The 13,724-nt window shown below is 51.3% G+C and overlaps 1 protein-coding gene across 8 annotated transcripts in view; it reads left to right on the forward strand.

Annotated features, from left to right (window-relative positions):
• CTNNBIP1 (catenin beta interacting protein 1) overlaps positions 1–13,189 on the forward strand; it is a 49,493-nt gene extending 36,304 nt beyond the window's left edge. For 4 of the 8 annotated variants that reach the window (XM_070610881.1, XM_070610880.1, XM_070610879.1 and 1 more), the window contains 2 exons: positions 8,134–8,243; positions 10,848–13,189. In XM_070610881.1, the coding sequence (XP_070466982.1) occupies positions 8,134–8,216 (83 nt within the window). In that variant the 3' untranslated portion in view covers positions 8,217–8,243; positions 10,848–13,189. The remainder of the gene's footprint in view (positions 1–8,133; positions 8,244–10,847) is intronic. The other 4 variants (XM_070610885.1, XM_070610883.1, XM_070610884.1 and 1 more) reach the window with 1 other exon arrangement.
• The last annotated feature ends 535 nt before the right edge of the window (positions 13,190–13,724 follow it).

Below are 13,724 nucleotides of genomic sequence, written 5' to 3' on the forward strand. Positions count from 1 at the left end.
GTTTATTCTGAAGACCACAAGGGGTCACCACGGGCCTGAAGGGGAGGGATGACCAGGTCGGGTTGTCGTCCATTTAGGGTGAGCACTGGGGAGCGGTCTCAGGGCAGAGAGTAAGGGAGCTGGTAGATCACAGTGATGTCCAGGTGATGCGGATACATTTCAGAGGTGGGACGTGTAGGACGGAGAACCTGCAGGCACGGGTGAGCAGGCGGAGATGGGGTTTGAGACCGAGGGCCAAGTGGACGAGGTCCCTGATCTGAGCAGCTGCAGTGGAGAAGCAGGAAGGGGAGCTCCCAGTGGGAGGCACCTCTGGGTGTCCAGGAGCTGGTGGGAGCGAGGTCAGCTCAGGTGCAAGGTTCAAGGATTGGGCATGTGCAAGGGTGAAGTGTGGAGTCCAGTGAGGGGAGGTGGGGACCCAGTGAGCATGGCACTGAGGACAGCAAGGGGACACAGGGGAGCACTGAAAGGAGGGGAGCGTCAGCAGGGTCATGGTCAGGGTCTCCTGGGTTGGTAATTAAGAGGTCAGTGATGACATTTCCCAAAACAGTTTCTATGGAGCCCTGGGCTGGAAGCCAGGTTGCCAGGGGCCAGGGAGTAAATGGGAAGTGAGGAAATGGAAGCAGGACAGACGTCTCTTTCAGAAAGTTCACAGAGAAGGGACAATGGCTCGGGTTGGAGTGAGGGTCAAGGGATAGCCTGTAGCATCAAGTTCTCGGAGTGTGGACCACAGACCACCACATCCGAATCACTGAGGGTTCTTGTTAAAAATGCCAACTCCCAGGCCCCACCCCAGCCTGCCAGGCAAGCTTGGGAATCAGCGTTTGAACATGCCCCCAAGGTGATTCTGATGCCCACTAGAATTTGAGAATATGCCAGGACATTAGGTAAAGACCTGGTCATTCCTGACCCCTGGAGGGATCAACCTGCCCACACCTCCCAGATTCTGTCCCTTCACACGGCCAAGCTCTCTGCTCAAGGAGAGCTTACCTTTTGGCTGACCGAAGAGTTTGAGTGAGGACAATGGGTACCTCACCTGGGAATACAAACCGAGAGGTAGTGTGTGTGTTGGACTCAGCATGGGTATGGAAGGGTTGAGGGGGCAGAGATGGGTTTAGGGGAGCAGGTCTGGGACCAGAGCAGAGCAGGTGTAGTAGAACCCCACCTGGTAACCATATAGGATGCTGTTATGATGCTTTACGCTGCAGACATTCTCCTGGTCTGTCAGATGGATGGGATAGGTGCGATTCATCACATTTTGCAGATGAGAAAAGGGAGGTGGATGTGCAGGGACTTCCCTGTGTCACACAGTTTGGCAGGATCAGACCCAAGCCTGGGTACCAGGGTCCACCAAGGAAGCGCAAGCCTAGGAGGGCCCTAGTAGCCAGTCAGGAGGCCCAGCACCCTTGCCAGGAGCCAGCTCCACATTTTGGCCCACGTGCCCCACCTTCTGGCAGCCTGAGTGCCTGGTGATGTGGTTGTCAGCCTGGAGCCCCGGAGGCGCTACCAAGCCTGGAACCTGCTTTGGCTACTGAGACCTTGGTGGATCTGGGGCTGCTGTCCCCATGGCAACCAGTGTCATGCTGTCTCTGGGTAAAAGCCATCCCCTGGGAACTTTGGGCATCAGAGCTGAGATGTATAGAACCCACGGGCTCCTAGGCCTCGGCTGCCAGAGCCTGCCACCCAGTAGGTGTGGGTTTATCTGGGAAGAGGCCCAGTCCAGGGTGGTGGCCGAGCCTCATCCCCATGGAAACTTTCTCCTTTGGAGGAGTGTCCAGGAGGCTTGCTGTCTGACTCGTCTCCCCAGAGGTAGTAGCTGAGTCGCTGCAGTTTTGGGTAGCGGGTAGCAGCCGCTAGTTGGTATTGACAGCAAGATAATGAGCTCATGGGGCAAGGAGGAAGTATTGCAACCAAAACTTGTAGGGTCGAAGAAGGGACAGAATGCTGGGAATGGAAACAGCCCTGGGTGCTTCGGAGCATGTGGCCATGTTTCCTCTGCAGCTCTTTGGCCGTGCGCCTGGAGGATGGCCCGGCCTTGGCAGGGCGGGCTCCCTGGACGGGTTTGAAGCACTGAGCCACTCCTTAGGCTGTCTCCTGCCTCCAGCAGCCAGGGGAATTTGGAGTCTCTGGGGTCTCAGGGTTGTATTTCTGAGTTTTCCAGTTCCCAGTCATTTACCCTCATTAGGAAGCTGTTAGGCCCCTTAGGAGGTCAGGAGGTCATAAGGTCTCTGACCCCAGAACATCTGACCCTGTGGTAGTCCTGTGAAGCTCCAGCTAGCGAGGGGTGTGGGAGAGGCCCCCTGTTTCCAGAACGTATGGTCGTGGGGGCTGGGCTTGGAGGGGTCTGTGGCTCTGAATCAGGTGACGTGGGTGCCCCGGCCCATTGCTGATGCTGGCACTAGGAGTGCCGCCTTTTCTCTGGGGAGATCTGTACAGGACCGTGTCCTGGACTCCGGGGCCCCAGGGTGACAGCCTTTGAGAGCTGAGCTTTTTGTACCTTGTGTCAATTTCTTGGTTAGGGTTTATCCTCAGGGCTGTTTTCTCTCTCCCTGGCCACTTGTGAGCCCCAGCTCCGAGCTGGCCTTGGCCGGATCTGGAGCTGGAAGAGCTCTCGGGTCAGTTTGTCCCCCTGCAGCCAGGCACTGTGGTGGAATGCAGGCAGGAACTGCATGGTCAGCGTGTCATAGACCCCTCGGAGGCCTTGTCCCTTCCTTATCCACCACCTGGTCTCTCTCCACAGGGTCCTCCTGGGGAGGGAGGTGGTGTTGGGAGCTGTCCTCCTCTGCCCTGGGACCTGGGCCCCAGCTTCATGTGCGCTCCAGGGTCTGTGCTTTTCCAGGACCAAGCTCTGCCATTCCCGGAAAAGGACCAGGGCTCTACTAGCACTCCCCAGACAGGTCTGAGAAATAGAGGCCGTGTGCACCCTTGCTCCGTCCATCGGCCTCAGGGCTGCAGCCATCTCCACATTCCTCTTTTCTCTTCTGTTTCATCTACTATCACTGACCCAACTCTAAACCTATGTGGCCGATAGGAGTGTGTTCTGGCAATTCAGGAAACATTGAGGTGCTTAGGGTATTGATAGAAAGAACTTTGAAAGACTTTTACTTAGAGTCTCAAATAGCAAGAGTGATTCTCCAGCCACTGGGTGTTGGGGATTGTGTCTGAGTGCCCTGAGGACTTCTCCAAACCACACTGCTCTGGGCCGTGGGCCACGGTGGACATGGGCCGAGGGTGGTGCTGGTGTGTGGAGCCTGTGCTGGGCTTTCGATCCTGCTGGTGTGAATTCATCCTGAGCTTGCAAACAGACCAGTGACCCCATTGTCTGTCTCTTGCTCCCGGCTAGGGGCCAGCTTCCCTTTTCTAAGCTCTTGCATATTTGTCATTTTTCTCTCCCCGGTCACTCGACTGGACTCTGTTAAAGGGGGAAAGCTGGCAGTGGGCATGGGAAGAGTTGGCCACTGGGTGCCCTGCCTTGGGTCAGAGGGCCATGCCCTCACAGTGCCTCGGCCCTGCTTTCCAAAGCAGGTGAGCCATGGCACCAGGGAGGTGTCTGGCGGAGCAGTAGGCCAGGGCACGGGGGTCTGGGGACAGGTTCCTCCCAGGTTGGCATCCTGGGTCCCATGTTGAATTTTTTCCAAGGCATCCCAGGGTTGCTTTGGTGGTGGGTTTTTTTCCCCTACTTCTTGTTGATGGCTTTTTTTTTTTTTTCCCTTGAGGAAGATTAGCCCTGAGCTACCATCTTTGCCAGTCTTCATCTATTTTGTATGTGGGTCACTGCCACAGCATGGCTGACGAGTGGTGTATGTCCGTGCCCAGGATCTGAGCCTGCGAACCCGGACCACCGAAGCCGAACTTAACCACTATGCCACGCGCCTGGCCCCTTGGTGGCATTTTTAAAATCCTGGGTCTTCATTCCATTCTTTTGGGGGCGGATGGATTGGCCCATCTACTGGGAGGCCTGAGCAGCCTCAGTGCTCTGGGTGACTGGGACATGTTAGTTATTTCCTTCTCCTGAGAGGAAACGGCCAGGAGCCCCATAGTGGGAAGGCCTGGACTTTGGAGTCTAGGTCTGGGCCCTCCCTCTGCCTCTCATTCACTGAGTTGCTTCATCTCTCTGAGCTCAGGTTGCTCATCGACAAAGTAACGATTCCTCCTGTGTCCCAGGAGCTTTCCCGGGGGCTGTGAATATGTGAGTGAAAGACTGGGTCCCTGATCATATGGAACACACTTTCCAGTGGGGAATAAGATCCCATCAATTTATAACTCTGAGGGTGATGCTGAGGGTCCTGAAGTGGACTACAGCTGCCCAAGGAATTGACACGGGGCTCTATTTTAGAAATTGTGGTCAGGGAGGGCCTGGGGAGGTGATCGTGCACAGAGACTGGCATGAAGTGCAACGCTGTAAGATGGACTTGGGGAACAGCATTGAGGCAAAGGAAACAGCAAGTGCAGAGGTCCTGAGGAATAAGTTACTTGTAGCTGGAGGATAGCCTGGAGGCCCTTGTGTCTGGACTGGAGTGAGGGGTGGGGGTATATAAAAGAAGGTGAAGGGGCCGGCCCCATGGCCAAATGGTTGTGTTCTCATGCTCCGCTTCGGCGGCCCAGGGTTTTGCCGATTCAGGTCCTGGGCACGGATGTGGCACTGCTCGTTGGGCCATGCTTGGGCGGCATCCCACATGCCACAACTAGAAGGACCCACAACTGAAAATGCACAACTATGTACCAGGGGCCTTTGGGGAAAAAAAAGAAAAAGAAAATCTTAAAGAAAAAGAAGTGGAAGAGGCAGCCAGAGGCCAGATCATGTTGGGCCTTGCATGCCATGGTGTGGAGTTAGGAGTTTACTTTGAGTGTGATAAGAAATCTTGCAATAAGAAGTCTTTGCAGAGTTTTGAGCAAAGGAGTGGCAGGGTCTGACTTACGGTCTTTTTTTTTAAAGACTGGCACCTGAGCTAACATCTTTTAGCCAATCTTTTTTTCTTTTTTTTCTTTCTCCCCAAAGCCCCCCAGTACTTAGTTGTATATTGTAGTTGTGAGTCCTTCTGGTTGTGGCATGCAAGATGCCACCTCAGCGTGGCCTGACAGGCGGTGCCATGTCTGCACTCAGGATCCGAGCTGGCAGAACCCTGGGCCACCGAAGCGGATCGTGCGAACTTAACCGCTCAACCACGGGGCCAGCCCCTGACTTACGTTTTTAAGAACTTCCTTCCCACTACTGTGTGGAGAATGGACCATCAGGGGCCAGAGTGGGGAGATCCAGGAAAAGGGGGTACAGGAGGACAGTGAGGGGCAGTGGTGGCCTGGACCAGCATAGTGGTAGAGGAAATGGTGACCCATTCAGGATATATTTTAAAAGTAGAGTCAACAAGGTTTGCTGATGTGTTGTATGTGGAGTGTGTGTGAGAGACAGGGGAGCATCAGGAAGACCCCAGGGTTTTTAACCTGAGCAATCAGAGGATGGAGGTGCCATCGGCCGAGATGAAGAAGCCTGCAGGTGGAGCAGGCTTGGGAGCTGTACTCTTTGACGTTCCACCAGCAATGGGGGAGGGTTCCCATTTCTCCGCATCCTTGCTGACGCTTGTTGTTGTCTGCCTTTTTGATCCAGCCATCCTAGTGGCTGTAAAGTGGCATCTCATTTTGGTTTTGATTTATATTTCCATAATGACTAATGATATTGAGCATCTTTTCATGTTGTTGACCATTCATGTATCTTATTTGGAGAAATGTCTTTTCAAGTTCTTAGCCCATTTTAAAAATTGGATTGTTTGAGGGGCTGGCCCCGTGGCCGAGTGGTTAAGTTCGTGCGCTCCGCTGCAGGCGGCCCAGTGTTTCGTTGGTTCGAATCCTGGGCGCGGACATGGCACTGAGCTCATCCGATGCTCAGACCACGCTGAGGCAGCGTCCCACATGCCACAACTAGAAGAACCCACAACGAAGAATACACAACTATGTACCGGGGGGCGTTGGGGAGAAAAAGGAAAAAAAATTTTTAAAAAAAATCTTAAAAAAAAAAAAAATTGGATTGTTTGACATTTTATTATTATTGAGTTGTGTTACTTATATATTCCAGATACCAGACATATGACCTGCAAATACTTTCTCCCATTCTGTGGGCTACTTTTTGACTGTTTTTTTTCCTCCTTGGCTGTGGTTTTGCTGGATAGTAGGTAGGGACAGTGGGAATCGTGTTCATCCATTCATGCGCATCACTACTTAGATGACGAGGCATTTGGCTACCTCGAGAGAGTCATAGTTACTCCCGCCATTTGCCCGTGCTCCACTGAATTTCTGTACTTTGACATTCAGAGCAGTGGGCAGAAACAGCCCAGTGGGCCTTCACAATTCACTTCTTTGATAGTATCCTTTGAGGCATAAAAGTTTTTAACTTTCATAAAGCCCAATTTACCTATTTTGTTGTTTTTGTTGCTTGTACTTTAGCCGTCACATATAAGAAATCATTTCTTAACACCGAGGTCATGAAGATTTACTCCTGTTTTCTTCTAAGAGTTTTATAGCTTAGCTCTTATATTTAGGTCATTAGTCCATTTTGAGTTAATTTTGATATATGGTGCAAGGTAGGGGTCCAACTTCATCCTTTACCTGTGAATTTCCAGTTGTCCCTGCACCATTTGTCCAATTCTTTTCCATTGAGTTGTCTTGGCACCCTTGTCAAAATTTAATTGACCGTAAATGGGAGGGTTTATCTCTGAATCTCAATTCTGTTCCATTGATCTGCATGTCTATCCTTATACCAGTTCTACCCAGTCTTGTTTACTGTAGCTTTGTAATAAGTTTTGAAATCCAAAAGTGTGAGTCCAACTTTATTCTTCTTTCTCAGGATTATTGTGGTTTTCTGGATCCTTTGTGTTTCAAGTTTTAAGAGCAACTTGTCAATTTCTGCAAAAAAGGCAGCTGGGATTTTGGTAGAGATTGTGTTTAATTTCTTTCAATGATGTTTTGTACTTTTAGAGTATAAATTTTGTACTTCATTTGTTAAATTTATTCCTAAGATTTTATTTTTTATGCTATTGTAGATGAAATTGTTTTCTTAATTTAATTTTCAGATTGTTCATTGCTAGTGTATAGAAATACAAATAATTTTTGTATATTGATCTTGTACCCTACAACTTTAACTTATTAGTTGTAATAGTTTTTTAGTGGATTCCTTAGGATTTTCTATATTTTCTAAGATCCATGTTGTCGACCAATATATAGGCGTACCTTATTTTTTTGCACTTCACTTTATCACACCTTGCAGATATTGTATTTTTTACAAATTGAAGGTTTGTGGCAACCCTGCATTGAGCAAGTCTATTGGCACCATTTTTCCAACAGCATTTGCTCACTTAATTTTTTAATTGATATGTACATTGTTTTTTTAAACATAATGGTCTTGCACACTTGACAGACTACTGTATAGTATAAACAGAACTTTTATATGCACTGGGAAACCAAAAAATTTGTGTGACTCGCTTTATTGCGACATTCACTTTATTGCGATATTTGATTTATTGAAGTGTCTGGAACCAAACTCGCAATATCTCCGAGGTATGCCCGTAGTTTTACTTCTTCCTTTCCAATCTGGATGCCTTTTATTTCTATTTATTGCCTAATTGCCCTGGATAGAACTTTCAACACAATATTGAATAGAAATTGTGAGAGTGGATATCTTTTTCTTGTTCCTAATCTTGAAGGGAGAGAACTTTCCATCTTCACAATTAAGTATGATAGTAGCTGTGAGTTTTTGGTAAATGCCCTTTATCAGACTAAAGCAGTTCCCTTCTGTTCCTAGTATGTTGAGTATTTTTATCATGAAGGTGTGTTGAATTTTGTCAGGTGTGTTTTCTCTGTCTGTTCAGATAATTATATGGTTTTTGTTCTTTTTTCTATTGATATGATATATTACATTAATTGATTTTTGGATGTTAAACCAACCTTGCATTCCTGGGCAAATCTCACTTAGAGTATACAATCCTTTTTATATGTTGCTGTATTCAGTTTGCTAGTATCTTGTTGAGTATTTTTGCATGTCATAGATATTATGAATATCTGTATTCATAAGAGATACAGGTCTGCAGTTCTCTTTTCTTGTGATATATTCATCTGGTTTTGGCCGTCTTTATCTTTTATGTATCAAAGAGTGTGAAACAGGAGAGACTGACCATCTTCTCCCCTCCTGTGCTCACCTGCATCTGGTGAAAAAGGATGAACAGAAGCCCTGAGCGCAAGTCCAGATAGTGTCAGCAGAGGTACCAGTGGGGTGGACATTCCTCATCTGTAAAATGGGATAGGAAACCTAACTAATGGCCTGGAGGCAGTGGGCTGGGCCTGCTGGCTTCTCTGCAGTGACTTCCTGTTCTGACCCCTGTGATTCCTGGACAGTGAGAGCACGCATGGTAGTCACCACATTCTGGCCTTTTAAGAAGGCGAGACCATGGGGACCAACCTCCAAGGTCCCTCCTGTATCTAAAGCTCTAAAAGCTCAAATCATGATAACTAACTGAGCAGCTAACCCTCTCTGTAAGCTACTGGCCCAAATTTCATGGAGAAGAGGCGAGGGGAAAGCAGAGTCCTTGCCCGGAGGCCTGCCAGGTTCATGGTCAGACCCTTGTTGAGTGATGAGTCCCAGGCCAGACAATGAAAAGATAAGTCAGAGAATGCTCTAGAAGAGCCTGCCCCCTCTTGAGCCCTGAAGGAAAGCAGGTCTCTGTGGTGAGGCCTGGAAAATAGCAAGTCCTTTAGGAAGAGAACAGGGCCCAGGATGGGCGGCAGCTCTGTGGGCCCTTGCCACACTGCTCCAGCAGCAGAGTGGGAGGCTCTATAAACAGGAGCCGCGAATCCCCAGCCTTCCCCACCCCAGCCAGGGATGGGGTTACCAGATGGCAGTGTGGCACGGGTGGGACTCTGACAAATCCTCTGCTTCAGGTGTCTTGTTAAATAGATATCAGAGTCTCTGTGTGACCTTGAGGAGGTTACTTCCTTCCGCAGCTGTCAGGGTGTAGTCCAGGTTCCGGACAGGCTGCAGCACCGGGAGCCTGAGCCCCTGGGTCTGGGCTCCTCCAAGGAGCCAATGGCTGTTCCTCTGCAGACTCACCATTCCCTCCTGGGGCAGCCTGTGCTATTTTTGTGCCTGCAGCTCAGCACAGAGGCCCAAGGTCCCTGTGAGAAAGCCCACGAGGCAGGCAAGGAAAGAAGTGAGTGGGCTGCCACTGTTCATTGCAGCCGAGGCTTCTTTGGCTGACAACCCCCCTTTCACCATCTCCTGCCAGGCCCCTCCTGATTAGCAAGCTGGGAGGCGCACTTGGGAAAAGCCGGCATCTGTTAGGTAACCAGCTCAGCTGCCATGCAGGGTATGAGGTAATCTTGGATTCTGTGGTTGCTAGGAAAATTCTGCCTGCAGTGATATTGCGTGGTCCTAGGACTGAGGCGAGAGAACAGAATGTTCCTGAGAAGACAGAGGAAGGATTTGTAAGGCTTCCCAAGCAAAGGAGCCCCATTCCAAGAAGTCAGACGATTTGAGCTCCCTTCCAGAGGCTTATTCTCCTTTTCAGGAATAGAGGTTGTGCTGGTAACAGCAGAACCCCATCAAGGCAGATGCAGGGTTAGTTCCATTGGCAGCACCTTGGAGCCCTGGTACCAAATTGAAGACACGTCTCTGTAATGTTACATCCTTGTGGATGGGCCCTCTGGCAGCACCCGTGGCTGGGAGCCTCCTCCGCTCCTCCATGAGGCAGGGCAGTTAGGAAGGAGGTTGGTAGGAGGCTGCCACTGTGAGGGGGCGACTCCCCCATGGTGTGGATGAAGAGGGCCAACACCATGCCTGAGGAGGCAGAATCCTGCCCTCTCCCCAGCTCCATGTCACATGCCAGAAGCTCCACCACGCACCACCCACACCAGCCCACCCTTTGTTGGCCTTTCCTGTGTCTGCTGTTCCAATCCTCCCCTCCTGGGGAGAATTCCTCCAGACGCACAGAAGAGAAGTATGTCAGAAAGGCCGTGGGCAGCCGACTGTTGTTCAGGGCGCAACCAAGAACCGTCCTTTAGAAAAAGGGGAAAGAGCGGCAGGAGCGAGGGCGGGCCAAGGCTGGGGAGGCAGAGCAGGACCGTGGTCACCTCGCCTGCCCTGCAGGGTCTGCGGCTCAGTCAGCGCCTTCCCTCCCGGCAGCTGGGGGCGGAGGCAGGTCAGTATTTCGAGCTCTTTCCCTCCTCCCTCCTGCCTTTTCTGGCTGCATGTCAGAGCCTGTCTTATGGAAAACAAGACAAAGGAAGTGATTTCATGAGTGCCTGGACCAGAATCTCAAATCCACGATTAAAAATAACAATAATAAAGATTATGGCCATTATCTGTCTCCGTAGCAGCCAGGCCAACTGCAGGCTGGAAATGGGCCTCGCCAAGCTCCTTTGAGCAGGGTTTAGGCAGAGAGGAATGGCTATTGGAAATCATAATGAGCAAGATCCTCCAAAGGGATCAAGACAAGAGTCTTAAGAGAGAGAGGTTCCCAAGGGCCCTGGCTTTGGTGACCTTGGAACAGGGCTGTGAGCAGAGCCCTGCTCTGGGACCGACAGCCCTGTGTTCTTGCCATGCTCACTGCTTAGCTGTGTAGCCTTGAGCAAGCCTCCCAGCCTCACCCGTGCAGCCCGCAACCCTGCAACAGGCTTGCTGGTCTGTCCCCTGACCAGGCTGCGGGAAGGCCCCAAGGGGAGGTGGGCTTCCTTGAAGCACTTTGCACTCAGAAAGCACCACGCTACGGCAGACTGACGCTGCAGCTGGGGGCCGCAGCCTCCTTGCCTTGTGCCAGATTGCAGCCCAGTGCCAGAGGCCCATCCAACAATTCTTTTCCCCTGGTCTGCAGGTGCAGAGGATGTGGTGATGGCGTTTTCCAGGTCAGAGACGGAGGACCGGAGGCAGTAGCTGCGAACCCCTTGGAACAGCCTGGAAGCTGGCAAGGGCCAGAGATCTGTGTGGACCTTGGCCGGCTGAGTGGCAGCAGATCACCTTCCCACCCCACCCCACCCCACCCCACCCCAGGCCACTCGGCGGGGCTGGCATCGCAGGAGACACCAGTGGTGCAGCTACGATTGGCTTAAAGGGATGGACTCACAATTGGCTGGAGGAAGAAACCTTTTATTTTTAAACCTTGACCAATGGAAACCTTTTATTTTTATTTCTGACTCTTACTTTTTAAAAAATTTGCGCCTCGGTATATGGCTTCCCAGGAAGCTCTCCGAGCTCTGGTGCTTTATTTAGGTCACTTTTTAGAAATGTGAAGAGGGCTGATTGGCTACTTAAACTGGAAAAGGATTTTGATTGGCTGGCTAATGGGAAACGGTTTATTCTTTGATTGGCTGCAGGTGTTCTGCTGATAGCAACAGCTTCTCTCTTTCAAATGCTGAAAACAGGGTTTGGGACATTGGTTGTTATGTTTGACTTGAAAAAAAAAAAAAGAAAGAAACCAAGTGTGCTCTGCAGTATTTATTGCACACAGAGCTTGCTGCTGCTTTCACGCCTTTGGTTTGTGTTTCATTGGATTGGCTTTCAGTACGTGAATTTGGTTTCCCATTGGCTCACCCATGCCTCCCGTTGCCGTGGGCTTCCCCCCGCCCTGCGTGCAGTCCCTCTCCAGCCTGGGGGTCCCCCTGGAGAGCGCATTCACTTTAATGACCACACCTGGCTCCACCAGCAAGGGGGCCTCGAGGACTCTAAGCAGGGTACACAGCTGGAAAACAGGGCCCCAAGGAGGTTTGCGCTGTCCTGAAGAGTGGCCCAGAGCTTAGAGGTGACCATTAGGCAGGATTTATGTGCATTGCTTCCATGAGCTGGCGGCCAGCTAGCTTCCCTCCCTATCCTGCTTCCTGAGGCCTCATCTGGGGGCTCCTCCTGTAAAGGGCAGGAGTTGCTCCTAGCTGTGAGACCCCACAATGCAGCAGAAGTCTCTGCCTGGGAGGCTGGAACCCTCACAAAGGCCTTGGCTTGGCTTACAAGGCCTGGGAGGCCTTTGGCTCCAAACATCCACACCTGGCCTCCCTCAGCCAGGCCCCGCCCTGGGGTATCTGCCGCTGGGGCAGTAGCTCCAGGCAGCACTCGGCGTTCTCTCATCCAAGGCCCGTGCCCCTCACTGCACTGCCTTCAGAAGGATCTCTCTCCATGTCAGCCTGGAAGGGACAGCGTCATTATTTATGCAGTGCCCACTGGGACCACTGGCTGGGCCTTCACTGAGCGAGTCCCATCAGGCTGGCCCTTACCCTGGCCCCCGGAAACACATTGCAGTGCAGTGGTCTTTGAAGGGCTTCAGGAACCCCAAGTCTTCCACCTGCCCCCTTCCTTCCCCTGGAGGCAGCCCACCCTTCTCCCTGCATCTCTCACAGAAGTGGAATCTGGGTGGGGAGTTGGAGAAAGATGCAGGCCTCTCCCCTCCCCCTGAGGAAGTAGATGGCTGAGGCCCCCTTCTTGCCTCCGGTACCCAAAGTCAGGAGAAGACTCTTGGAGCCGCATTTCCCCCTTCTCAGGGCTGTTATGGAGCGCAGGAGCTGAACACCAACGTGTCCTGGGCCCGAGCCCTGGAGAGCCCCATGGTCATTGGGCAGTTCACGCTGTGCTCTGATCATTGTCTGAGCCTTGCCCCAAAAGGAGGACTCGAATGTCATGGCCTACACACCCGTGTCCTCCTCCACGTACACAGGCCTCTGGCCCTGGTTAGCTGACTGTTAGCCTGCAGAGGCCACTGATCCCCAGGGGACAAAGACTGTGGGTACCCCAGCAGGGGCCTGAGAGCATCTTCCTTCGGGGGAGCAGTGCATGTGTACACATGCATATGTGAGCACGTGCACACACACACACACACACCTGCACACTCACTCCCACTCAGTGGCCTGCAGCTCCAGCTGAGCCCCTGGGGAAAGGTGAGTTTTTTCAGTCTCCTCTGGGCCCAGGCTGTAACATCTGTTATCAGGCCTCAGCCGGCTGCCCCCTCCCTTTGTACCTGTAGCTCCCATAAAGGGTCCACGTCCTGGCCTTTGCTGTGTTCTCTGCCCCAGCCTGTCCTTATCAAGGTCATGGGCCTTCCTCTTGTAACAGTGATGGCCCTGATCTGTCTCATCTTCTGAAGGAGAAAAGTGAAAGTGTTGCTGTGGCTTCATATTTCAACTAAAAATATATCTGTTGGAGAAAAAATTAACAATAAAGATTTTTAATAGCTTGGTGCGTGAGCTGAGTTATCTCCCATGGAGTTGGGTTCATTCTCTGATTTCCCCACGGCTCATGGGCTCTGCTGCCGGGGCCCTTCCTGCCCAAGGAGACGCTGCAAGGAGGCACGAAAACCCCGGGTTCGCTAGTTTAATTGCCTGTGATGTAGAGTGGAGCTCGGAGTTTGGAAGAATTTCCAGGTCTCCCCAGCCCAGCTGACAGGTCCGGAGGAAGGCTGAGGCCCTTTGTGACCCAGAGATTCCAAATGTCAGCCCAGATTGGACTGAGGTCCGTAATCTTCAGAGGTCACCTCACCCGTCCATGCTCCTGAGCAGACACTCAGTACCCATAAGGGTGTGGGGACCCTTTCATCCTAGACTCCCCGACATCCTGTGTGATGGCAGCAGGCTGAGAATGGTCGTAACAAAAGTCCTTCCATCATCCCAGAAATGAAAGATTGATTGGTATTCAGCTGTATATTCACGTTTGGAAGCTGAAATTATTTCTGCTTTAGGAATTTTTGCTTTGGAAGCATTTTCTAGAATTT

The sequence above is a fragment of the Equus przewalskii genome, chromosome 2, assembly GCF_037783145.1.
Source record: "Equus przewalskii isolate Varuska chromosome 2, EquPr2, whole genome shotgun sequence".
Lineage (NCBI taxonomy): Eukaryota > Metazoa > Chordata > Mammalia > Perissodactyla > Equidae > Equus > Equus przewalskii.